Here is a 27,930-nt window from a genome sequence, read left to right as displayed (position 1 = left end):
CATTCACATCTCATTACTGCCTTCAGCAGGATACTCGACGCGACAGTCGGTTTGGGCAGTCGGTGTTAACCTGTTTGGAGTTTAGAATCCAACTCCCCCCCCCCCCCCCCCCCCGGCCCATTTTTATTCTGTTCCAGGTTACACTCTCTTAGTTGTTTACATGTTAGGTCAATCTCAGTTATGTCCTCGCCGTTGCAAGGCCCAATTGACCATGTTTATTGTTTTGAGTGAGCCTGGGGGCTAGGGATACCCCATCAGTGAGAACAAGCAGCCTGCTTGTCCTCGGAGAAAGCGAATGCTACATACCTGTAGAAGGTATTCTCCGAGGACAGCAGGCTGATTGTTCTCACAAACCCGCCCGCCTCCCCTTTGGAGTTGTGTCTTCCCTTGAAGTGTATTGTCTTGCTACATACTGGACTGGCTGGCTCGAGCCGGTTTCGGGCGGGAAGACGGCCGCGCGGGCGCGCGAGGACTAGCAAAGGACTTTGCTAGTGAAGTTTCCGATTGGAGGGGCTGCCGTGGACGTCACCCATCAGTGAGAACAATCAGCCTGCTGTCCTCGGAGAATACCTTCTACAGGTATGTAGCATTCGCTTCATCCGACAGAAAGAGACTACACATCTCTCCCAGAATTACGGAATGATGTCGCAGATTACATTTTTGTATTCTGCGAATATTTTTCTCTGGTATGGGCTGCAGCTTTCGAGATGGTGGGAATCTTAGACCACTCCCTTGTGCGAGTGGAGCTGGAAAGTCCTCAGTCATTTTCAGACTCACACAGCTGGTATTTTATGGCTTATCTGGCCCAAGATTGAGATTTTCACTTACCTACAGAAGCAGCAGGAAGATTTTGTATGTAATAACCAAGCCCACATAAAGTAGTCCATATTATTCTGGAACGTGGCAAAAGCAGTTTTGTGGGGGGCTAGAAATTCATTTACTAGTGTTCGAAATTGTAGGTTGAACACAGGGATTGTGGCCCTGGAAGCTCAACTCAAATAAATTAAACTGCTTTATACTTGGGTGCCCTTGACTGCCAATAGAAAAATATGGTTGATGGTTGTCTATGCAGGTGGCCCTGAATCTCTACCCTGTCCTTTTTTTTTTTTTAAATAGAAAACACAGCTTTTATATATTTGGCAATAAGATTGGGCGCCTCTTAGCTAGGGTGGCACAAACAAGGGGTGGTTCACGGATGATTTGATCTCTAGAGAAATGGCAAGGTGTGCTCATTAATAAGGCAGCCGAGTTAGAGGACACTCTTTTTGACCATTTTTGGTCTCTGCACTCATCTTCTGGTACAGGTGCCGATCGCTTTACACCTACCTGCGCAGTTCCAGTATGCTTTGATTGACATTGTAGATGCGTGGCAGTCTGAATCACCTTCTGCGGGCCCAGGAACTACAATGAGAACTTAAGGCCTTGAGGCCTCACACCACCCCAGGACCGGATGGGTTTACAGCTGAATTTTACAAAATAATACAAGTTCAGCACTTAGGACCCCTAAGCATTCAGCTGTGGTGGAGACTCAGGCTTTTCCTCGATACATTAATACAGTCCTTTTATCACCAATACTTAAACCGAATCATAATAGCACCCAGCTGAACTCGTATCAACCCATCTCCTTAATTAAACTGGATATTAAAATCTTATCTTGGTTGTTGGCGGCTCGCCTGGCAAAACACTTGCCTCAGGTGATTGGGGAGGAGCAAGTGTGTTTCCTGAAGGGGTGACAATCAGTTATTAACATCTGTAAGGTCTTACTGGCTATACTGCATTGTCAGAGGCATGATGATCCAGCATTACTAAGTAGCTTAAATGCAGAGAAGACCTTTGACAGGGTCCGCTGGCCTTTTCACTTTGCAGTGTTGGAACATGTTGGGTAACAGGTTGGTTTTTACTGCAGTACAGATCCTATATGAGGCCTTTGGTGCAGCTGCTTGTCAATGGGGTCTGTACGTCCACTTTAGTGGTGGAATGGGGCACCCGACAGAGCTGCCCGCTGTCACCCTTATTGTTCTTGCTCTCTTTGGAGTCTTTGTTGCAGGTACTGAAGTCGTCAGAGTGGGTGAGTGGGGTGGAGATACAGGATGGCATAGTCAAGGTTTTGGCTTATGTGGTTGAGCTGCTGGTTTTCTTGACAGATCTTCTGCATACTCTCCCTCCCTTGTTAGATCCGATTGAACAGTATGGGCTCCTCTTTGGTTTCACCTTAAATCTTTCTAAATCCTCCACTCTCCTGGTGCTCCCTCTCTCTTGGGCGATGAGTATTTGGGCATGTAGATTCCTACTGATCTAGCAACCCTTTATGACATTAAAGTTTAACCTTCTCTTAGAGATTTACAAGCTAAGCTGTCAGTGTGGAGGGCCTATCCTCCGTCTATTAGGTCACATTCACTTATTTAATATGATTTTGGCCCCGTGTTTCTTATATCTTTTGCAAATGCTGCCCCTATACCTGGCGCAACAGGATGAATGCACTTTGCAGCTATCTCTGGTTAGGTAAGAAAGCCCGCCTGTCAATCTCTACTCTGAAAACCCCTGTGCAATTGGGAGGGCTGGGATTGCTTATCATATAGTATTTGACTATATAATGTGGAATGTTTCACATTAATGATTGGCTTAGAGGAACAATATTTTTCTGCCACTCAGTTGAACTTGACATAGTGCATGCTTTCCATATAAATGGCTATCTGCATTCCTGTGGAAAACTTGCTCCTGAGCTTTTGTGAAATAACTATCTTCTCAAGACTGGGAGGGCAATGTGGCACCGACTGTGTTGCAGGCATAGGTTTTCTTCCACAGCGACTCTGTACTTGCCTCTCTAGGGGAATTCAGACTTCCACCCTGGGATCATCACATTTTTGTATTTTGGGGCTCCAAGGGGGTGTATTTTTACTTCAAGTGCTGACAGACGAAAGGGCAATTAAGTCATGGGCTGAATTACAAAGAGAATTTCAGCTGCTGGGTACTGATATTTACAAATATTCAGCTGCGTTATTAAGCGACAAGTCTCCTGAGGCAGGACTTAACAGAAGATGTCCAAGACACTTTATCTACAACTTATACATTTAGGGCACAAGATAAAAGTGCCTTTGGCATTTCACCAGGTTTATGTAAAAGACACTGTGGAGGAGATTCCCTATAATTCTTTTGCACTGGCTTGGTCCGGGTATCTTTCCTGTCAGATCTTTGCGGAACTATTCCAATCCTGTGTTCAGACTATCTTATCCCATAGTTCTGCTGTTCTTCATTGGGAACCCCAACACAAAATTTGCTTTTTTTTTTTTTACCTCCCCATACAACCCATCTGGTGAGCTTTGCTTCTACAGATGCCTGCTCTAAACATTCCATGGCAGGGCCATCCTTGGGCACTTGTTTTGGACTTGTTCTGTGGTTATAGCATTTTGGAAACAGCTTTTGGCTACAATTTCCTCTTGGTGGACATGTAATCTACACTTGGCTCCCCCTAGTTTCTTTGGAGAGCTTCACATTGAACAGCCTGTGCCTAAGGGAATGAAAGGCTTTTTTGGGATGGCAGTGCTCTTGGAATAAAACACTTTATTCATTGCCTGGCTCGCCCTGCTTCCTCCAGATCTTCAGGTTGATGCGTACAATCGATTCTACAATTGTGCTTGGAGTTAATGGGCATCTCCGATTTTAACTCCCCTGTGGGTCAGACATCTCAGCATGTTTGGGAATGTTTTTGGGCCACGGAAGTCTTAAATTTTTAATAACCGTCCTATACCTGGGGTGACACCGATTATTTTTGGTACGGTTACGTGTTATGTAAACTACATCTGTTTCGTTTACGATTGTTATCCACTCAATAAAACTGAACATAAAAAAAATATTAAGGGACTATTCATATATAAATCACACACGGACATACAAGATACATAGCAGAAAGATCTCATTGATACCTCCTTGCAACCCTGGAATACAATAACCTGTTTGCTTCTAGCAGCAGACTTTATCCTTTTTTTTTTTTTTCTATACAAAGCTCCATGGACGCCTCAGAAAATGTGGCATGCCAGATTATGTGATTCAGATTCTTGTTAGCATTGCTCCCAATCCTCTGGCATTCTGCCTCATGTGATTTTTCACTGCCCTCAGATTAAGTTATTCTGGTCCAAGATATGGCTCACAATCCAATAAATAGTGAACTGCACATTTGATGTTTCATGAGATGTGTTATCTTATTATGTTCTTTCCAGCCTGGATTTGTGGGAATTCTATAAACCCAAACTGATTAATGCTCTAATCGGTATTAGCATACAGCACGTTCTTAGGAATTGGAAAAAACACAAAATTTCTTAACTTGATCTTCTGGTGAAATACAGTTTGCCCCTACAGACATTATGAACTTAATGTGGCTGAAAAATCTCACACCTACACTAGTGTATCTGCTACGTGGGAACCAACTGAACTGGATCTTCAAGAAACTTCAACTTAATCTAGAATTTGTTAATTTGGATAAGGTGTCCCTTCTTTCTCCCCTTGCAATGTTCTCTATAACATCACTGATGTCTATTTTCATATGTTATATTCTACCTATTTTAATACCATTGTTGGGTATTTGTTCTAGCTTTATAATTGCAATAAAAAATTAACTAAAAAAAAAATCTGTCAGATACTTCCAAGTGAATGAGGTTGGCCACTATGGGAGACCACAGACTGGACATGTCTCACATCCAGAGCACTGCACTAAGAAATCTACTACTACTACTTATCAATTCTATAGCGCTACCGGACGTACGCAGCGCTTCACACTTGAACATGGAGAGACAGTCCCTGCTCAGTAGAGCTTACAATCTAATTATGACAGGACACGTAAGGGATAAGGGTTAGGACAGACAGGACATATCAGGGATAGGGGACAGTTGAAGGTTTAGGAGTTAAAAGCAACATCGAAGAGGTGGGTTTTTAGCCTAGATTTGAAGATGGCCAGAGATGAGACTTGGCGTACCGGCTCAGGAAGTTTATGCCAGGCATACGGTGCAGCAAGATAGAAGGAACGGAGTCTACAGTTAGCGGTGGAGGAGAAGGGTGCAGATAAGAGAGATTTGCCCAGTGAGCGGAATTCCCAGGGAGGAGTGTAGGGAGAGATGAGAGTGGAGAGGTATTGAGGAGCTGCAGAGTGAATGCATTTGTAAGTCAGTAAGAGGAGTGAACTGAATGCAGAAATGGATAGGGAGCCAATGAAGTGACTTGAGGAGAGGGCTAATACGAGCATAATGACACTGGCAGAATATTAGTCGTGCAGCAGAATCTGAGCCCAGAAAGCACCTGGCAATACCAACACTCCCAAAACAAACCATGCACAACACCAGAGAATACAGAGACACCAAGTCTCATTCATTAGGAGTGTACTAGTATCACACACTCTGAGCCCTGTTTCTCACTCATCAGAGCTTCAGTACCAGTGTACTGATCTTGATTACTACTTTCATGAAAAGGAAGCCTTAAAGAAGTACACCAAGTGGTCCAAATCAGTAAAAAAATAAATTTGAGCACACCTTCTTGCCTACTACTTTTCCTTGTCCTGCCCCCTTTCCCTTTGTACATACTTTCAACTACTGTGTGGAAGACAGTTTTCAGGTCCAAACATTTACCTTGCACCCCACTTTGTATTTATTCAGAGACTCCAAAGAAAAAAAAAACATCATTTAATGCTACCGATTCATTTGCAAAACAATACTACACATCATTCCAGACTTATACCCTGGATGCACGATCTGAAAAATCTTAACATGGTAAATCTCACTCTTTTGTGATGGTTCGCCCTTGGCATCTCTGGGAGTAATGCCTCCCTTCCATCTCCACAACAACCCCGTGTTCCCCGCCATCTCTTCCTCCCTGAAGGACTCACTTACCCACGCCCGCCTGCTTACGACAGAAGATGAGATCCGGATGATGCTTGGCCATGTTTCTTCACTAGTAGCTACGCAAGATGGCAGCGCATCTATTCCGCTGCTGACCCTTACTTCTTACGCTGCCGGACGCCTTTGTACGTACATTCACGTGGATCCAAGCGAGGAAGTTTAATAGCCAAGAGACGGCATGACGTCAACACGTTGAAACCAATTAGGTTAATATCTGTTTCCACTCCCCAACGGTACCGTCATCCCTAGTACACTGCATCCCTATTTGTCGTTCTTTATTGTTAGTAGCATTTTTATTTAATCTCACTTATATTTTCAAACATGCCGGCTTCTGCAGCATACAGCTGTACACAGAGGCAGTATAATAACGGGATAACTTTTCCTAGATAGAGTAGTTATTTATTATAAATCAGTGTGTCATGTGGAGGGGGGCTGGATATAGGGACACCCTACCTGTAGCATGCGTAATGTTCATGCAGATATTTTTTTCTCCTTATTTACTTATATCCCATATTAAACACGAATTAGGTTGAAACCTGGGAGCATTTAAAATCTTTTTTTTTTCTCTGTGCCTAGATCAAAAGACAAAGATGGTTTGTGGGAACTTGCTCCTTTATTTATTACTACTATTTAAAAGAAGTATATTAAATAATGAAGGCAAAGCTACCTTTACGCAGAAGTCCAGAGTCAGTCTAAATGTGCCAACATTTTCCAGTTCTGTGATATATTTTTATTTCTTCTTCAAGTCAGTTTTCAACAACATTTTCTCAGTTATTATGCAAATGCAAACACAATTATAATGTTAATAAGTTTTGGATTTTACTGAATTCTATTATTCTGTTTTTCTCTGTATTTCCAGTTTTGGTACAGAAGTCAACACACAGACAAAGTAGAGTTTAATTTTACTTCCAATCTTTATAACACCAGGCTTCCCAAGGCAGATTACAACAGTAAACAGGCTATCCTCACTGTATTGTACAGAGCAATGTAGAAAAATTAGCACAAAATACAGCCTTTATTAGTGCTGTTTCCACCAGCTACAATAATTTTTGAAGCTGTTTTAGTAATATTCAGTTTTGATTTCATATTACATATGGGAGCCTATCAAATAAATGAAAAAGCTGTCAAATAAGTAAAAACAAAAACTTTTGCCTTCACCTTTTAAGGCACTGCCTATCCAACTGGAACAGCTTTTGACTTTTAACAGGTAGACCATCCATAGGCAGTCCATTATTTCTAATAATCTTTTACTATTGCTTTCTATAGCGTCTGCTATTGTTTTGGTGTACTTGCGACTCCGCCTACTGCCAGCAAGCTACGCCTACTGGCTTAACCCCAGATTTAATAGACAGGAGGCCAAGTGACGTGTACACGTTGAAACCAATTAGGTTAATCTCTGTTTCAACCCCCCCCCCCCCCGCCGGCGTCATCCAGTAGCTCAAAGCAAGCAAACCTATGAGCTGCTGCATCCTCGTTTTTCTTCTTTATTTTTTTTTTTTTTTTTACATTCCTTCTAAACTGGCCACATGTAGCGGCCAGAAGGTAGCTGGCTGCGTATAATTAGATTCACACCTGGGTCAGAATCTAGCTAGACCTTTAAAACAATACAGGAACGTAAGACCTTTGAAGTCAGAATGATTAAATATTTTGACACCCACCAGACAGGACTTAACAAAGATCTGGGTTTTCTAGCCCATTATAAACCATAAAAATGTACTGCTTTGTCACGCTCATATCTCTATGCATATCTCCCTGTCCCTCATCCAGCCAGCTCCCCCTGTCTTTCACCTAACCCACCCTCATCCCGTTAGAGTGTCAATGAAATACTTTAATGTTTGACTTATGTATACTGTCATCTACCAACATTTGCTTATTTCTGATTGACGAAGAAGGGCAACCTTCGAAAGCTAATCAAAAAATGTATTAAGTTATGTCCAATAAAAAAGGTATCATCTTATTTTCTTTTCCATGTTTTAATTTGTTCTATTTCTATTAATTAGTTTAAAAGTGGACTAACACGGCTACCACATCTCTCTACTCGTGTCTATTAAACCTCCTTGGACCCAAGGAGGCGCGTGGGTCTAACTTTTCCCTTTAAACAGGTCAAGGCACGGGAGACGTGCAGAAGGATTGATGTTCGGGGCAGAGCGTATGAAAAAAAAACAACAACTCTTATTACTAGAGCCCAATGTCATATGACATTAGAAGTACCAGTAAGTTGAAAGAGCTAAAAAAAACGAACGAAGAAGAATTCTGTAAATAACGATGCTCGTTAGTTAATTGTTGACATGAATTTACGTTCCGTTACTTTATGAGTCTTGCAGGACACTAAGGACCGCCCCCTGCCAACTCTTTAAAAGCTGCGCGATGACGTCATAACCAAGCGACTTCATCTTTGTCAGTGAACAAAATGGCGTCCTACTGTCTGTTGCTGAGTCGCCTGCAGGTGAGAGTTACTGGGCAGGGCAGAGAGAGAGCCACGAATAAGGTTTGGGGCGGGCGTATATCGGTAGGGAACGCAATTATTCCGTGCGAGAGGTAGCTCTGGTGAAGTTTTTTTTTTTTGTTTTAATGCGTTCTGCTTCCCATCCAACATCCCCTGGTCTCTGTGCCTTCATGTAAGGTGTTCTTCCTGGCGTGCAAGTCGTCTGATTACTTGTTTGTATGGTAACCGAACGCTGGGGTGATGTGTGAAATCTGGGTGTTCTATTGACTGTTAAAAAGCAAAACACATGTCTGAGGTGACGTCAAGGTGACAGCAAGGTGACCTCGTGCCTGTTTGTATATGTTGAGGGGGCAGCGCTCTGTTAGCCTTTTTTCCTTCTGCTCTCGAGTAGCGTTTGATTTACATAATCAACATAGTAAATACTGAGCTTTTAAGACTGAATGCGAATAAATTATTGTACATATTGGATTTTGGTTACAATTCTGAACATTGTTTTAAGAGTGGACAGTAACCAGTAGTAGTAAAGGAAAACAGGTTTTATATTAAAGACCAACGTGTGCTCAATGAGAGCACTAAACATTTTTAAAACTAGCTGAATCTGTCAAAGCAGTGTATACCTGTGTAAACAGTGGTCACTCTTATGCAAGAAAGTAAAGCAGGTTCTCTCCTGGGAAGGAGGAGGGGGTGGTGGGCTTAAAAGCCCAGGCATAGCAATCTTTCAGAACAATCATTCAAAGACAGAAGTGGGGTGCTCCGATTCTTTTTACTGACGATAAGTGCAAAACAACTATTGTTTTGAGATAATCTGTTCTGAGTGTGTATAGCATTGAATACACACTGTAGTATCCTCTTCCACCATCCCTGTCTGTGATCTCTTTAAATAATAATCAGCCCTTTGGGGCAAGGGTTTCCATATACAAGGGCATACCTATTCCTTCTGAATCACTCATCTCTCCTTTAGGCTGGTTCAACCTATGGATCAGATGAGGCATCCGCACAGGGTGCCAGTGATAAAGGGCATCTGGCATCTCTTCCTCTCTTTTCCCTTCCTCTGCAGGCCAGGGAGGGAGGAGGGGGAGAGATGCCGGACCAGGATTCGGGATTTTGGTGCCCTCTTCCACCAGTTGGGGGGAGGGATACAGATCTCAGGTTGGGGGAGCCAATATAAAAGTTGGCTCAGGGCATAGTCCCTTGAGCCAGGCCTGGTCACCTTTCTGGGATCTACTCCCAAACAGACTCTTTAAAATAGAAATAATCTTGTTCACAGAGCATCCTTTGGTAGGTCAACTCCTAAGTGGAACTTCTTTCTCCTTGTCCCTTTGGCTTAAAGTTCAAGCTACTGCTCCACTCCTTAATTAAATAGCAGTCAGAGGGATAGGTAAAATCGCGAAAACCTTTAAAGTGCCCTCAGATATCCTCTTTATTTTATATGCCGCTAATCAAAAGAATATTATCAAAGTGGTTTACAATAAAAAAATTAAATAAAACAAGACATGGTTAAAAGACTAACAAGACAGAGTTAACAACAATAGGGAACTTAGATTACAGAGCATAATTTAAACATAAATTAAATTAAACAGTTAAATTGAAAAAACATAAGCTGTAACTCAGACTCAATAGGAACATCACTTGGGTCCTGCCAACTGCTATTTCCTGCTTCCACTAGAATGAATAATATCTTTTTATCTATTGGAATGCTAAATAATGTTTTCAAATCTGAATGGTAAATAATGTTTTCAAAGATGAATGTCTAAAGGAAGGCCATTCCAAAATGTAGGGGCAAGGATACTAAAGCAGGACATCTCATGCTGGACACAAACTTAAACCCAAGGGATTCTTCACATGGGACATAAACTAAGTAGGCCCAAAGACTGATCCTTAAATACACACTGTAATTCTTAAATCCACATACTGGGTTGGGGGAGGGTGTTTCTGTTGATTACTTATGGTATCGGTTTGACTTACTGTCACCTAATTATATTAAATTGAGTACTATTCAGATATGCCAAATCGAACTGTGTTTTAGACCCTTGTCCATTTTATCTGATGAAATTTATTTCCCTATCACTTTTCTTTGATATCTCAGATTGGATAAATAGTCATCTGGAGTGGAGGAGTGGCTTAGTGGTTAGGGTGGTGGACTTTGGTCCTGGGGAACTGAGGAACTGAGTTCGATTCCCACTTCAGGCACAGGCAGCTCCTTGTGACTCTGGGCAAGTCACTTAACCCTCTATTGCCCCAGGTACAAATAAGTACCTGTATACAATATGTAAGCCACATTGAGCCTGCCATGAGTGGGAAAGCGCAGGGTACAAATGTAACAAAAAAAAAATCTGGTAGTTGGCAGTTTTCCCCCGACTGGAGGCAAAATTGTTTTGACACCTATACTGAAGAATAAAAAGGAGGATGTTTCTGATGTTACCAATTATCGTCCAGTTGCTTCGATTCCCCTTCTGGTAAAAACAAAATTATAGAAGGATGAGTTACCAGTCAAGTGGACTTCTACTTATATAAATTTCAGTCTTTTATCAATAAATCTTCCTTAAGTATCAAAATTGTTCCTCTTGTTTCTGGAGTCTGTGGTCGATTTCCCACTTGTCTTCTTCTCTGACTTGTTAGAAACATCTGTGGAGAAGGTAGACACTCGAACTACTCTACTAGTGACTTTTGTCTTTGAAGTGGATAAATTTTGATACTCACAATGTATTTCAAACAATGGGTAAATCTTTTTTTGGGCCATAGAGTTTTGTGTTTTTTGACTTGTGTAAGGAAACTTGGGAAAGGCGTAAGGCCTTCCTGGACCTACTTGAGCGTGATTTGCATGTGAAGGGTGATTTATTTTTACGATTTCCAACTAAATACTTACCCCCCCCCCCCCCCCATTTACTAAGTTGTGTGGCAATGCCGACACAGCCCATTCAAAGTGAATGGGCTGTGTTGGCATTAGCGCACGGCAGTCACTAGCATGGCTTAGTAAACGGGGGTAAGTTAAAATTGAAAATACACAATATATATTCTGTGACCCTAGTCAACTTAGGATGTTTCTTGATACAAAGTTTCTTACTAGGTGGCTTTATAAAGAGGTTTGCTTTATCTTATGACTAAGTGGGTGTAGGAAAAGAACACCCTTAGGCTTTTTCTTTTACTTTATTTATTGAAATTCTCTCTGTTTATGTTTCTGGATACCCCTTTATTGGGGACTATTGGATAATGTTATTTTCCTAATATATTGCTGGGCAGACTTATACGGTCTGTGCCATGAAAAGGACAGGTACAAATCAAGGTAAGGTATACACAAAAAGTAGCACATTGGTGGGGGGGGGGGGCTCTTTTTGGGGTCAGCGCTGTGGAACGGATCTGGTCATTCTGGAGGGTCTGGGTTCTTCGGAGAGAATGGAGGAGGATTCAGAGGTCCTCTTGGGCTCCCAGTATCTTGTGGACTCAGTTTCCGAGGACTCTCCCCGTTGGGAGACTGTGAAGAAGCAGGCTTATGGGTTCTGGCTCCTTTGTTATGAGGAGTTGTCTCTTAGATGAGTTTGTGGGGCCCTTGGCTGTGCTTAAGCTTCCGCAGTGGGCCCCTAAGCATTTTCTGCTCCATAAGGCCCTCATTCGCTTGATGAGAGCAGAATGGGAGTCTCTGGATGGGTCCCTTCAGGACTCTTGCTCATCTCTTTGCCTTCTTTCAGGAGGTTGATCAGTGTTGTCTTCCCAAGGGTGGATGCCCTGGTTATGGCGGTCACAAAAGAGGGCTCAGCCCTTAGGGAGCTTTGAAAAGAATGTGAAGCAGGAGCTCCACCTGGCCTTTTTATTGCGCGATCCAGCATTCAGGTGGCTATTTGTGGCAGTTACGCGTTGGTTCCAGCAGTTGCCAGAGTCCCTGGAGATTTCTTATTTGGAGTCCAGGACAGCCTTTTTAGGTGGACGTCCTATGGGTTATGATTGGTTTCCCACTCAGTGGCAGCATCAGGGGGTCGCAATTGGTTGTGGCTTTAGCACTGGGTGTGGGTGCGACTGCAGCTTCCAAGATGCTTTTGAGTCAGCTGCCCTTAGGGGGCGCTTGTTCTTTGTTGATGAGTCGGAGAAGTTGGTGAAGTATATGAGGGTGGCGTGGCACTCTGTCTCCCTGAGCTGTGGCAAGGGTGCGCAGCAATCCTCAGCTTCAAGGTGGCAGGTCACTTCAGGTCCGCTTGGCACCCTTCAGCCTAGGCGGGGGTGAGGGCAGAGTAAGTCCTTAAAGCAGGGGTTCTTTTGAGGGCCCCTTGTTCCTAGCTCTTGGGTTCCTCGGGTGGGACCACAGCAATTTTGCCTGCCCAATGAGGGCGTGCTGGGCCCCTTGTTTCTGGTGGGAGGCAGGCTGTCTCTCTTCTGCAATGAATGAGTCTGTGTCACCTCAGATCAAGGGATTCTGGAGGTGGTTTAGAGGGTATTCTATTGAGTTTGCCCGTCCAGTTCTGGATGCTTTCATGACCTCTCCCTGTGACTCACTCCAAAGTGTCAGGCTGTTATTTACCCTTCAGTAGCTCTGCAATGTAGAAGCAGTGGAACCAGTTCCGCCGGCAGAGTGTGGCATGGACAGACACTTCATCTATTTCATGGTCCCGAAGAAGGGCATTCTCCGAGAACAAGCAGACTTGTTATTCTCACAAGTGGGTTGATGCGGTCCAGCATCACCTGGTTCTGCAAGATTGCCAGAGGAAAAATCTAAAGCTTTAAGGAGCGCGAGCAGCACTCCAATGTCATGTGTGAGTTCCTTCCCACCCACCGCGTGAACGCACCGCCTCAGTTTTTTTTCATCCGCGTGAGAAGAAGCTGTGTTTTTGTGCTCCCCTCTCACGTCCGGTAGAACTTTTCAAGTGCCTTTTGATATTTTTTGTACCGCTCACTCTCTTTTTCTTTTCTTTCTTTGTTTTTCCATTATAGTTAACAAAAAAAAAATCCTCCCTTATTTCTAGTTTTTTTTTTTTTGTTACATTTGTACCCCGCGCTTTCCCACTCATGGCAGGCTCAATGCGGCTTACATGGGGCAATGGAGGGTTAAGTGACTTGCCCAGAGTCACAAGGAGCTGCCTGTGCCTGAAGTGGGAATCGAACTCAGTTCCCCAGGACCAAAGTCTGCCCCGCGTCTAAGTTTCCTTTCTTTTTGACGCGGGCCATATTTAGGCCTGCCCGGCGGGTGTCCTTGTTTTTGTGCCTTCTTTTCCCCTTTTTAGGCACCATTACGACTTTTGATTTTGCCGAAGCCATTTTTCTTTCCATGTCATCGAAGACTCCCAGTGGCTTCAAGCACTGTACCTGGTGCAACCAAACCATCTTGGGAAAAGACACTCATTCGTGGTGTCTTCAGTGCCTTGGGCCTGACCATAGCCCTTAAAATTGTGTCCTGTGTCTTCATATGAAGAAAAGGACTCAGCTTTCCTGGGAGGCTCAACATGAAAAACTTTTTGTAGCCCGGTCCGGTTCATCAAGGTCGGAGGTGTCGATGTTGAGTGCTGCACTGGCATCGGTAGTCACGGGTTGCAATGTACTACACAAACCAAGCAGGGGGGGCACTGGATCTCACCCTCTGTGTCAGGAAGCAGTCCAGATGTGGCATTGGGTACGCCAACACAGCATGTTTCTGCAAGCCACTTATCTGGCTGGTGTAAACAACAGCCTGGCCAACAGGCTGAGCAGGATAATGCAACCTCACAAGCGGTTTTTAAATATGGGGGTAGCCCGCAAGATCTTCTGAGCTTGGGGCACCCCCTAGGTGGATCTTTTTGCCACTCAGATGAACCACAGGGTCCCTCAGTTCTGTTCCAGGCTTCTGGCACACGACAGACTAGCATTGGATGCCTTCCTTCTTCATTGGGGGACAGGCCTCCTGTATGTGTATCCTCAGATACCACTAATAGGAAAAGCTTTGTTGAAACTCAAGCAAGACTGCAGAACCATGATTCTGATCGTGCCTTACTGGCTATGACAGAGTTGGTTCCCTTTTCTTCTGGAATTCTCCTCCGAAGAACCGTGGAGATTGGAGTGTTTTCAGACCCCCATCACACAGAACGAGGGGTCACTTCTACATCCCAACCTCCGGTATCTGTCTTTCACAGCCTGGATGTTGAGAGCCTAGAATTCGCTTCCTTGGGCCTTTCGGAGGGTGTCTCCCAGGTCTTGCTGGCTTCCAGAAAAGATTCCACTAGAGGTGCTATTCTTTTAAATGGAGGAGGTTTGCCCGTCTGGTGTGACAGCAAGGCCATAGATCCCCTTTCTTGTCCTACACAGACTCTGCTTGAATACCTTCTACACATCAGAGTCTGGTTTCAAGACCAACACCGTAAGGGTTCACCTTAGTGCAATTAGTGCTTATCATCAACATGTGGAAGGTAAGCCTATCTCTTGATAGCCTTTAGTTCGCTTCATGAGAGGTTTGCTTTTGTCAAAGCCCCCTGTCAGACCTCTACCAGTGTCATGGGATCTCAATGTCATTCTCACCCAGCTGATGAAAGCTCCTTTTGAGCCACTGAATTCTTGCCATCTGAAGTACTTGACCTGGAAGGTCGTCTTTTTTTTTTTGGTGGCTGTTACTTCAGCTCATAGGATCAGTGAGCTTCAGGCGTTAGTAGTGGATGCACCTTATACTAAGTTTCAACACAACAGAGTAGTCCTCTGCACACACCCTAAGTTCCTGCCGATAGTGGTGTCGGAGTTCCATCTGAACCAGTCAATTGTCTTGCCAACATTCTTTCCCTGGCCTCATGCCCATCCTGGCGAAAGCAGCTTGCACGCCTTGGACTGCAAGAGAGCGTTGGCCTTTTGCATGGAGTGGACAAAGCCCTTCAGACAGTCCGCCCAGCTTTTTGTTTCTTTTGATCCCAACAGGATGGGGGGTCACCATCGGGAAACACACCATATCCAGTTGGCTAGCATATTGCATTCCCTTTGCTTTTGCCCAGGCTAGGCTGACTTTGGAGGGTCATGTCACAGCTCATAATGTCAGAGCCATGGCTGCATCAGTAGCCCACTAGAGGTCAGCCTCCATTGAAGAAATTTGCAAAGCAAAGGCTATTATTAAAAACAAAATTACAGAGCACATCCGAGGACATGGATTACTGAGACCGTCAGCACGGCTTTTGTGTGGGGAAATCTTGCCTGACCAATTTACTTCAATTCTTTGAAGGAGTAAACAAACATGTGGACAAAGGGGAGCCGGTTGATATTGTGTATCTGGATTTTCAAAAGGCGTTTGACAAGGTACCTCATGAAAGGCTACAGAGGAAATTGGAGGGTCATGGGATAGGAGGAAATGTCCTATTGTGTTGACCAGTGTTGTTGTTTTGGGTGAGCCTGGATGCTAGGGATTCCCCATCTGTGAGAATAAGCATGCCTGCTTGTCCTTAGAGAAAGCGAAGATACTTACCTTTAGTAGGTATTCTCCGAGGACAGCAGGCTTTTATTCTCACAATCCCGCCCACCTCCCCTTGGAATTGTCTTTTAGATATTTTCATTTAGTTTTTTAGCTTTTGTATTAAGCTGAACCTGCGCGTTCACACGACTGGCGGGAAGGCACTGGTGCATGCACGCTGGAGCGCAGCTCGTGCTTCTGAAAGCTCTATCTTTTACTGTGGCAATTTTGCCGGACCGGGCAACGCGGGAACGGCGTCTACCCATCTGTGAGAGTAAGAAGCTTGCTGTCCTTGGAGAATACCTGCTACAGGAAAGTATCTTCGCTTTTCATTCTGTGGCTCAGTAGTGTCGTTGAGTAGTAGATGATCTATTGCAGTGCTTCTCAATCTTTTTGTGGCTGTGACCCCATGATAACAGCCAAATAAAATTGTGTGATCCCCTGGAGGTGCAGAATAGTGATGCACCTATGGAGAGCCTGCCCATGCTGTGACTCCCCAAATGTGAGTTTTGTGACCCCATTTAGGGTCCCAACCCACAGTAGGAAGCTCTGATCTAGTGTATAGTAAATGAGTAAAAGTAGCAAAGTCCTATGATATGTACCATGAGAATTGGCTGCGGATTCTCATGTATGCGTAGTACTGCTTCAGATGATGCTAATATTTTAATTGTGCAAATAGCATGGTTAGTGACGACTTGTTTACTTTTTTGGTTCTCTCTTGTTTAAAGGATGATATTGGTTCTCTAAAATATTGGCTTTTTCTTTCAAGAAACTCTGATTTGAAATTACTGTATATACTCAAATTTAAGCCTATCCGAGTATAAGCAGAGTTAAGTTTTCCACGAAAAAGGGAGGAAAACTGTTAACTCAAGTGTAAGCCAGGGGGCAGGGGGTTATATTCAAGTATACCGGTAATCTTTCCTCCCCTGTAGTGTCCTGCATTTCTCCCTTCTCCTTTCTCCTTCCCTTTCCCTCTTGGTGTACAGTATTTTAACCCCCCCCCCCCCCCCCCCCCCCCCGCGTCCACCACTGAGTGCCATTTCTCTCCCTCTCCTAACTAATCAATTACTTCTTGAAAACCACTGCAGGCATTTGTACCCTCTTCCTATCCACCAGTGACTGCCAATTCTCTCCCTATCTTACCCTCACTGACCGGCATTGCTTACTGAGCTGTCTTGGCTTCTGCTGCCATCGCTGACATGGAAGTGGGGCCTTTAGCTTTTGCACATGCTCAGTGCCTCCTGGTTCCTGCCCTCTCAGATTTCTGAGAGGGTGAGAGTCAGGAGGTCTTGAGCATGCACAGATGCTCAAGGCCCCACTTTCATATCAGCAACAGCAGCAGAACCCAGGAGGGAGCAGTAAGCAAGCAATGCCAGGGGGTGGGGGGAGGGAGGGAAAGGGGGCAGGAAGCAAGAGAAGTGCTGGTCACTGCAGGGAGAGGGGGAAGCACAGAAATGTAATTTGATTCTAAGCCAAGACCCCATTTTATGGGATGTTCTTTGGGACCAAAAATCTCAGTTTATAGTCGAGTGTATATGGTATGTCCAGGGAAAACTTGAACTTGCTAACTGGAAAGTGACAGATATGGGCCCCTGTTGTACATACAGTAACTCAGTAACACCATTGGGTACACAAATAGTCCAGTTTCCCAGTTTGATGTAAAAAAAACTTCAGGAGGGTGGCATACATATTACCTTCTGTAGTAAAATTGTGGAAGGACTCTTTCAATCCTGCTGGTATGTTAGGAAACTGTTGACATATTTCTGTGGCAACTGTCATTTCAATCTGTAAATCTCTAACATGGAATACTGCAATCTGTGAGGAAAAGGTTTTATAAATAAAAATACATTTTTGGCTGTAGATAGTCCTCGTCCATTTTTTCTTCCTTGTACTATTGCCAGATCTTACTTTATGAATATGCCATTAAAGTTTTGATTAGGACTTTCTACTCAATAGATATGCATGTATCCATCCACTTCCTTCATTAAAGTGATTGGTGTGCCCCACTTTGGGAATGTTAGACTAAAACTCCTCATGAAAAGCTTCAGTTTTGATCTCTGACCATATAGAATGTTTTGTGCTTTTAAAGTATCACCAAGAGGCTCAACTCTGGTTAGACTTTGTTCTTTGTATGTTCACATTCTTGTAGAGGGTTTGGTGAACTCGAGTCCTGATGATTGACTTGAAGGTACTTTGACCCTTGCTCTTCCAAGGAGGTCTTTTCTGTACTCTCTGATGACCAGTAGTTGCAGTGAAATTTGGTATGTGGTAGAAGAGGCCCACCAAATTTCATTTTCAGTTATGGTGCCAAAAAGTGGTCCAAAATAATTTTTTCTGCCCGGTTTCAGTTTCAGCCAAAACTGACCATGTGTTTTCTGTGAAAGCCAAAATTTTGTGCTTTGTTCTGTTTGTCTCCCATCCGCCTCCTCACCTCCGAACAGGTATTGTCTCTTTCTCTGCTTATCTTATAATCTCTGGCAGTTTAGGGGTGTAGTGAGGGCAAGAATGATCCTCAGTTGCTCATTCCTGTGCTGGCTCTGCTCTCAAAATGGCTGCCATGACCTCTAGTGGCAATCTTGTGAGACTGCTGCAAGCGGTCACGGTCGGCAGCCATTTTGAGAGTGGAAATTTAGGGCTACCATATTTGCGGAGACAAGAGGACACAAAGACAAAAATGGTTACTACCTTTGTTAAAGAAATATTTAATCAAGCAAAATGTGTAAATGGCTTTTAGTTAACAAACACATCAATCAATGACTACTAGTATAGCAGTAAACAATCTACTTTCAACAACTTTGAGTTTGGCTGAGTCCAAGCGTGCTTATCAGAAGAGCAGATATCCTTCAACAACTTTGGCTGGCTTATGAGAGAAGTGTGAAAGTCTTTGTTTGACATATGCTTAAATTTGTGCTGCACGAACAAAATTCTTTTGACAGATTTAACCAGAAGGGAAACAGATGAGATCAGCAATACCTTTCTCTCTCTTTTAGTACCCCCATGTGTACAGACAGAATAAAAGGTCAGCAGGGGCGGACTGACAGTGGTCGCCGAGGAAGGGCCTCCAGGAAAAGAAAATGAAATTTCAATATTTGCATGTAGATTTAAAGCAGTGTGTGTTTTTTCCCTTCTTGCAGCAAGTCCTGGGCCATGGAGCGAGGAGGTACCATGTCTCTGCTGTTTTATGCCAGCGGGCCAAGGTGGCCATGAGTCGCTTTGAACCTGAAAACTATGTCAACTATGAAGTGCTGCAGAAGAATATTGGGATTGTGCGAAAAAGGTATAGAAATTCTCAATACACTCAGCTGAGCTGTGGTAGATACAGTTCAATGTTTGGGTGGGGCGAGAGGAAGCATGCACACAGGGCTGTGGCAAGCAGTCAGGTCTGTCCTGAATATTTCACCAAGCATGTGAGCTGTTTGTGGCAGTGGCCACTGCACTTTAATCTTCTCTGATCTTGTTACCTCGGTGCTTTATAAACATGCTGCCTTTTAAACATTCATCATTGCTCTTGTACAGCACTGCATAAGCTTTTTAACATACGGCATGTTAGAGAGATTTATATAAATGGGATTGACTTCTTTAGATCTCTCCAAAACAGGGATAGAAGTTTCAGATTTTTACATTCCAAAATGTGGTGGATATTTTTGTAAAGTTCCAAAATACATTATTGGGACAATATCTTTGGAGGACTGAGCCTTGTTTGAAGGCTCCTCATTGCTTTCTGTGGGATATGGATGCTGTGTTGTACAATATTGCCTACTTCATCAGTCCAGATGCCCTCCTCACCCTTCAAGCACTTTATCACAGAGCAGCCTTGGAAGAGAAGACCAGGTGTATTTTTAGGAGAAAAGGGCATTTCAAAGTCCACATAGTGCTCTCTCTGATTCTGGGTTTTTTTTTGTGTGTGGAATATATTTGGATATGCTATAGTACCGGGCACACAGTTTTACAAGCGAGCAGTGGGAGTAGGAGTCCTGTGACCTTCAGCATTTGTCCCTTGCTTCTTAATAACCCTGATCTCCAGCATCTAGCAACATATTTGAAATTTTTTCATCATGGGAGTCTTTCACTAAAGGTTAATACATGTTATCTGCCACAGGATCCGTATTATTCCTATGGGCCTTGCTGCAGATAACATGTGTTAATCTTTAGCAAAGAAGAAAAAAAACATTCTTAGTTACTTAACTTTTGAGAAGTAGAAGCCTAACTGGTCCCTTTTGAACTTTCACTAGGGCTGAGTTCCTAGTTTTCTTAGGACCTTAAAAAGTAGAGTTTATGATGTTTTTATTTAGTCAGATTTATATGCTGTCTTAATCGAGGCAGCTTACAAAGTTACAGTGATTATGTAACTATGTATGACATAAAAGAGTAAACTGGTTAGATTGAACCAAAAAAAGAGACTAGACTAAACCCCCTGCCATCTAGTACCAAAAAAAAAAAGAAAAGTGGATGCAAAATCCAAAAGCAAACGAACTTGCTAGGTAAACATTTTTTATTACAAAACTTATATTAAAAAAACACTTTAATACAAATTAGAAATAATACAGCATCATAATTACATAAGTATTGCCACACTGGGACAGACCAAAGGTCCATGAAGCCCAGCGTCCTGTTTCCAACAGTGGCCAATCCAGGTCACAAATAGATCCTGAAAAAGTTCAGTACATTTTATGCTGCTTATCACAGAAATAAGCAGTGGATTTTCTCCAAGTCAATTTAATAATGGTCTATGGCCTTTTTTCCTTTAGGAAGCTGTCCAGACCTTTTTTAAACCCTGCTAAGCTAACCGCCTTTACCACATTCTCTGGCAACGAATTCCAGAGTTTAATTACATGTTGAGGGAAGAAAAAGTTTCTCCAATTCGTATTAAAGTTACTACTTTGTAGGTTCGTCGCATGCCCCCTAGTCCTAGTATTTTTGGAGAGAGTAAACAACGATTCACATCTACCCGTTCCACTCCACTCATTGTTTTATAGACCTCTATCATATCTCCCCTCAGCCATCTTTTTCTCCAAGCTGAAAAGCCCTAGCCGCTTCATCCTTTCCTCATAGGGAAAGTTGTCCCTTTCCCTTTATCATTTTCGTTGCACTTCTCTGTACCTTTTCTAATGCCACTATATCTTTTTTGAGAAGCGGTGACCAGAATTGAACACAGTATTTGAGGTGCGGTCGCACCATCAACCAATACAAAGGCATTATAACGTCCTCACTTTTGTTTTCCAACCTTTCCTAATAATACCTAACATTCTATTTGCTTTCTTAGCCTCCTCAGCACACTGAGCAGAGGGTTTCAACATATCAGCAACGACGCCTAGATCCCTTTCTTGGTCGGTGACTCCTGACGTGGAACCTTGCATTACATAGCTATAGTTTGGGTTCCTCTTTCCCACGCGCATCACTTTGCACTTGTTCACATTAAACGTCATCTGCCTTTTAGTCTCCCAGTCTTGTAAGGTCCTCTTGTAATTTTTCACAATCCTCTCTCTATTTAACAACTTTGAATAACTTTGTGTCATCAGCAAATTTAATTACCTCACTAGTTACTCCCATCTCTAGATCATTTATAGATATGTTAAAAAGCAGCGGCCCCAGCACAGACCCCTGGGGAACCCCACTGTCTACCCTTCTCCATTGAGAATACTGACCATTTAACCCTACTCTCTGTTTTCTACCCTTTAACCAGTTTTTAATCCACAATAGGACACTATCTCCTATCCCATGACCCTCCAATTTCTTCTGGAGTCTTTCATGAGGTAGTTTGTCAAACGGCATTTTGAAAATCTAGATACACAATGAGGCATATTTTCAAAGCACCTTGGGAGGCTAAGTTCCATAGGTTTCTATGGAACTTTGGGAGGCTAAGTGCTTTGAAAATATGCCTAAATATGAACCGATTCGCCTTTATCTACGTTTGTTCACCCCTTCAAAGAAATGTAATAGATTGGTGAGGCAAGATTTCCCTTCACTAAATCCATGTTGACTTTGTCTCATTAATCCATACTTTGAATATGCTCTGTAATTTTGTTCTTTATAATAGTCTCTACCATTTTGCCTGGCACTGATGTCAGGCTCACCAGTCTATAATTTCCCGGATCCCCTCTGGAACCTTTTTAAATATCGGCGTTACGTTGGCTACCCTCCAATCTTCTGGTACCATGCTCGAATTTAAAGATAAATTACATATTACTAACAATAGTTCCGCCAGTTCATTTTTCAATTCTATCAGTACTCTCATTTTGTTTTCGTATGGTATGCACATTAAAGATGTCCATATCTGAATTAAATCCCCAACACTTTTCAGCATCAAGCCTACCTTTTAATATAGCTGATATCAGATGAAGTTGTCGTGGTTGAAAATTTATACAAATCTTTTAGGGCTCCTTCTACAAAGTGGTGCTACCGATTAGTGGAGGTCTGAATGCAAAGAAGCCCATTCAGTTCCCATGGGCTTCTTTGTATTCACCGCACTCTAATCTGTAGTGCTGATTTGTAAAAGGAGCCCTTAGCTTTTTGGTTATTTGTGACTACCTACTTCAGCCCCTTCTAGATTTTCTCTATCACTGGTATTCTTATTCCCGAGTCTCCCTTCCCTTTTTCTCCTTTACTTGTAGGTGTCACCGCCTTGCATAGTTTTATTTATTTATTGCATTTGTATTTTTTCCACTATGACAGTTTTCATCTGGCTGATTGTTAGGTATCAGCTGTGTTAAAATAAGTCTACTTAGGCAGGATTGGTTCCAAAATGTGTTGGAAATTTAATTTAGATATGGACATGTTTAACATATGCATTGTATGAGAACAAACTGATGCTGTATTATTTCTTTCCTTAGCATCTAGCTACACTGTTCTAGACAAGTGGTTGTTATCCCCTTGCACCAGCAGATGGAGTTAGAGAAAAACCTGAGTTTTACCAGTGACCTCACTGGTATTACCTGGTGGTGCCCCATGGAAAGATCCAGTATTTTCTGTACCTCGGCAGATGGTAGGTCTTCTGTCTGGTGCTTCTGGTCCCTGTCCTACTTCCCAGGTCTGCTGGCCACAGCTGGGGCCGCATAGCTTTGGTTGAGCTTAAGGGCCGTTCCCAGGTTACCCAGTCTCTGCTTCTTAGCGTCAACTGGGTGAGGCTTGTGGCTTGGTCCTATGGGATCCTGCCGAAGTGGTGCAGTTCCCCACCCCCACCCCTCCTTGTCCACTCACCTTGTTTGGGTGTAATTCCCCCCCCCCCCCCCCCCCCCCCCCCCGGGGCTCCCTTGAAGCTACCAGGCATAGTTTAAAAAATTAAAAAAAAAATCCTATTTGGATTTGCCTGTCTCTATTGCTGAAAAGAAAAAAAACAAAACAAGGTTTGAGTAGCCTTGTCAAAAGAAACAAAGAAACAAACAAAAAAAACCCCAGAGCACACTCAAGCAATCAAGGAGTACTGGCAGGGCAGGCTTACACATGCTGGCCATGTGGCCAGGCATGCCTACGAGCAGATGCTGTAGAGTCTGCAAGAGCCGGCAGATCAGCACCTCTGCTGGCTCTCTCTGTCCCTTCATTGATGGACTGCTTCTGACTTCAGAAATGGCCTGGGGAGGGGGGGGGAAGAGGGTCGGGGTGCCACCTGAGCTGCTGCCTCTCCCTACTTCAAGGCATTGAGACCTGTGGTTCTGATGATCTCAGTGGGAACAGCGGCCATTTTGCCCCAGCTTGTCTTTTTTTTTCCTGCTGCTGTTTCTGTTGAGAATTAAGGGGTCCCAAGCCCCCCCAAGAAGGCTAGAGTGACCTTAATCTGACTCCATCTCTAAATAACACTAGTACTGGGGTAATCAAGGAGTTATTGCCTCTAAGGGAGATGTTAGATCTAAGGAAAAGATACCAGCCTTATGACAAACTGGATTTAGATTACAAGTTATACAATGCATTTATACTTACAGCCTTTGATCATTAAGTGAAGCCCACAAATCATCATTTGGAATGAGGAGTTTATTTGCTAAGGTATAAGTCAAATCAGTGATTGACAACAGGCATGTACAATCAATTAATTATAGGAATATAATAAGCTACAAACAGGTGTTAATTATTTGCTAATCTTTTATAATTTATTTTACCAATTAGAGGTTTTACAAGGGAAAGCAATTAGGTAATTTGTTAATTCTGCTGGACACATCGGTTTCCCTTGGAGAGAGAGTGGCAACCCTTGTCTCTCTAACTTAAACCAGGAAATACCCTGATTTTTATAGATGCCCTCAGGATATGGATAATATGACAGTAGATATACCTGATTGGATCTATGCTAATGTCATGGTTGTCACTGATTGGCTCATGCTAATGAGTAGCTTCTATCTTGCTACGCCTTTCCTTTCTCACACCAGCTGACCAGCTGACCACAATCCTGCTCACAGGAAGTCTCCCTCCTCTCTGGAACAGCTAGTTCTCTATTTTCTTTGCACCTGCTATGACTCACTTATTTCTCAACTTGTTTTTCTAACTTACATTAGAGAAAATTCCACTTTGTAACAGATACGGGCTTCCATTTTGTGTTGAAATCCTCCATTTTGTTTCCATATCTATTGACTTAACTTTTAGGCCTCAATCTGGGCTACAAACTAGGCCATACTTTTCCAGTAAGCTCCCAGTTATGTCAGCCATCAGATTTCTGACTGAGCCAAGGTCTGTAATGGCCTGAGCTCTATGACTGGGCCCACCACGATTCCAGTGGGGGGGTCTCTGGCTGTACCATAATTATACATTCCCCACTTGTCACCCCCTCTGAGGAGGGGTGACACAAAGCTCGTCAAGCTTGTAATCATCCATTCCAGAAGGTAGCAAGCTATCAAACGAGAGGGGGAGTTTTGGTCTTAGAAATTGCTAGAAGGTATGTGGGTAATAGCAATTTCAGGTGGATCATACTAATAAACATTTTCAGGTCTTTCTATGGCTTCTATTATATCTGTTGCATAGTGCATGGGGAGATAATCTAATGTATGTATCTCAGTGGTCCTCGGAAGGAATAGTGGTTTTGATTAAGCATTGTTATGGTGGCTCAACAAATATATGGTTAGTACTCAGATTGCAGGCTGTTTTAGGTTGTCGGTATTCAGAATCCTTAAACAGATCGGAATTCCTGGACCTTACTAGTACTCATCATTAGCATCCAATCATGAGCACTAAAAAGTGGATAGCACGTATGAGGTTGCCTCATACAGTAAAAAGGGTCAATCATAGAAAAATTTATATTAACAAAGGTCATGCATGGATCTTGACATATGCATAATAACCTGGAAGTATGGGAAGCATTTCATATATCCGTTACCCCACTTGGAGCTTAGTCAAACCTACAGAAAGACATGCAGCTTAAGTAACCCTACACCAAAGTTAAACAATTGCATAACTGGTTGATACTAACAGGGTTTACACCTACATTATGATATCATAGTCAGTATTAGGGTTTGATGTTACCCTTGTATCTGAGCAATATCAACTTCAATTTAAATTACATAAACAGAAATAACGGGGAAACTCTTAGAAAAACAATTAGAACAATAAAGGAAATAATAGGAAAATAAAAATAAAACCTTTTCAATATATAGACAGGATTACTGCTAAACTGAAAATAAAACAAAATATGAATCTATAATGTCCATAAACAGCAACAGTAATTCTCAAATTAAGTATCAGTTCTAAAGTCTCTTTCATCAATCATGGTTGAGGCGGTGGAAGCGCTGAAGAATCTGGACGGAGATCTGGAAGATCTAACAGGGCTGGATTTTCACAGCAACTTGGGCAAGGAATCAGTAGAAGTGACAGTCTTAATACTAGGAATTGGCATTTGCAGAATGTATCCCCACTTCTGGCTTGCATAGTGTGCAAGACAGATTGGTAATTACTACGAAGAACTGAACAAATAACAATAGTTAAGTATATGGAACAAAGAAAAGGGTACCAAAAAAAAAAAAAACAATAAAAACTTAAATTTAGAGATGATGTTGATTGTTCAAGTTATTGAGGTATGGAGGGTCAGGATTATGGTGCACAAAAATAAATAGTCAAAAGGCACGGGCAATGCATTGAAATCTATCGCCAATAGGTATGGAATCTTCACCTGCGATGACTAACATTCACCAAGGGTTGAGCCCTCAGTTGCAGGAGGCCAGCAGGACTTACGAGCTAGATGATTCAGAAAGAAGGGTAGCTTAGGAAATAGTCATAATCAAAGCAGAAGACTAATGTGCAGAAATTTAAAACTCATAACTAGTCCAGGTTGGAAGTATCTTCTGGAATCACGGTCGCTGTCTGTTGTAACAGAGAGCTCATATGTAAAGTGTCATGTAGGTTTTGGAAAAGATGAGCCTGCAAAAATATTTAATACAGTAGAATATTTAAGTGCATAACCAAGAAGGTCTACATTAATGACATCATTTGGACAAAAGAAAATCCTCATTGGAGAAGTTGGTGCTCCTTTTTCTGGCCAGAGGTCAGTTGCAGTAGAAGTACTAAACTGGAATAGAGGCGGTAGATCAGGAATTGGATTTGCAGTCTTCACTCATCCTACAGGACTTAATAAATAGAGATGAGATACGAGTAATGCCTAGTAGTTAAATCTTAGTACAGGATCATTAGAAAGAAAAGTCAAAGAATGCATTGCTAGTTCCTTGGTGCACCAGTATGTGGAGCATAGTTTCAATATATAAAATCATAAGTTACAAGTAGAAAACAATTTTTCTCTGTAGATGAGATGTTGCTGGCACAGGAAGTCAGCATAGTCTGAGGAAACATTGTGGTCAGAGTCTGCTCCAGGAAAATACAGCCCTTAATATGATATGTAGAGAGATAGAGAAAAGCCAATATCAGAAATGTAAAAACTATATATTTCTACGAGGGCTCCTCACGTGACCTTTACAAGGTTCAAATAGGCCAAATGAGGAGGACAATAACCTATAGTCCTCTGTAATAGTTCAGAGCCAATTTGGAAAATTAAAATTATATTAAATTCTAAACTGATCCTTTCTATGCTTTCACAATTTGGGCCCTAAATCATGACAGCATATCAAGATTCACATTCAGAGAGATAGCTAGAAATAAGCTTATATATTCCCAAGAATCAATTTACAATTTAGAGTATATTTTCAATACAGAGGAGGAGCCGCTTTATAAGCAGAAGACAAGAAGTAGGAGCATTTTTTAAACATTTTAGTAACATTCAAAAATCAAGAATATAATAACAATTTTTATTAATGCAATAAATAGCATAAATTGACCCTTAGGGTATGTTCATATGGACCAGTATGATAAATGGAACAGCTTGTAGGCCTACATTGTAAATTGAATTCTAAACAAAGTAACAAGGATAACACAGAATCATAGAATAACCCATCTAGTTATTAAAAATCTGAAACACGTAATGAATTCCTGCATCATATACTGAGTTCAAAGCATTTGTAAAGTTGAACTTTAGATAAAATAAGAACTACAAGGGTTAATCTCTATCATTCGGTCTTAAGGAAATCATGAAATAACGGTGCTTCCTGTGTCTAATTTGAGTTTACTACTCACTACAAGCATTGGACATTATGGTGACTGAAGATAGGATTAAACATCAGACAAAAACTGTAAGTTTAAGTTTTCGTATTAAAACTTCATGCTGGTGGAATTGGTCTTCATAGAATTAATACTTCAGGAGAGGAAAAGGAGGAAGAGAAGGTTATTACTTTATCTGCTTCCAGAGATACGGTTCTCAATTGTAGCTAGTCTTATCTGAACATAGCTCTGAAATAATAGCAACCTGAATTTCTTTAGTTCAGATTTACTAGTTAATTATGTTATGCAAGGGTTAATCTCCGAACCCTATTGCATACATAATAAGGCAGGCACCGTAGTATTATGGAATCCGGAAACGAAATTTAACTGTGCCATTTGGGGTTTGAGAACCAAAAATGCTGAAACTCTATACAATAATATATCTTAAAACTATAAATCTTTAAGAGGCAGGGAAGGAAGTTTGAGAGTAGTAGATAAGACGTGAAAAGAAAAATTAAAACACTTAATACATTATTACGGAACACATCCCCAATAGAGAACCAGGAAGTGAACATCAGCACTAGTTATTTTAACCAACATCACAAAGAAACAGTGTTTTAGATGGCATATAATATAGAACCTTTCATAGGAAATATCTGAAACAATTATGTAATTTTCAAAGAACACATACACGGACGCACACCTATAAAATTAAA

The 27,930-nt window shown here is 42.3% G+C and overlaps 2 protein-coding genes across 3 annotated transcripts in view; one reads left to right on the top strand and one right to left on the bottom strand.

The window, feature by feature from the left end:
* LOC115474756 (PHD finger-like domain-containing protein 5A) overlaps window positions 1-6,005 on the bottom strand; it is a 34,386-nt gene extending 28,381 nt beyond the window's left edge. Inside the window, exon 1 of one of the 2 annotated variants that reach the window (XM_030210416.1) lies at window positions 5,877-6,005. In XM_030210416.1, the coding sequence (XP_030066276.1) occupies window positions 5,877-5,928 (52 nt within the window). In that variant the 5' untranslated portion in view covers window positions 5,929-6,005. The other variant, XM_030210411.1, reaches the window with a different exon arrangement.
* Window positions 6,006-8,259: 2,254 nt separating this feature from the next.
* The window catches only part of LOC115481518 (aconitate hydratase, mitochondrial-like), a 73,830-nt gene continuing 54,159 nt past the window's right edge, over window positions 8,260-27,930 (top strand). Inside the window, exons 1-2 of the mRNA XM_030220755.1 lie at window positions 8,260-8,331; window positions 18,850-18,992. Coding sequence (XP_030076615.1) covers window positions 8,296-8,331; window positions 18,850-18,992 — 179 coding nt within the window. The 5' untranslated portion in view covers window positions 8,260-8,295. The remainder of the gene's footprint in view (window positions 8,332-18,849; window positions 18,993-27,930) is intronic.

This window comes from Microcaecilia unicolor, chromosome 1 (assembly GCF_901765095.1).
Source record: "Microcaecilia unicolor chromosome 1, aMicUni1.1, whole genome shotgun sequence".
NCBI classification, from domain to species: domain Eukaryota; kingdom Metazoa; phylum Chordata; class Amphibia; order Gymnophiona; family Siphonopidae; genus Microcaecilia; species Microcaecilia unicolor.
Note: the sequence above shows the minus strand (reverse complement) of the source record. Positions and strands in the feature narration are given on the sequence as shown.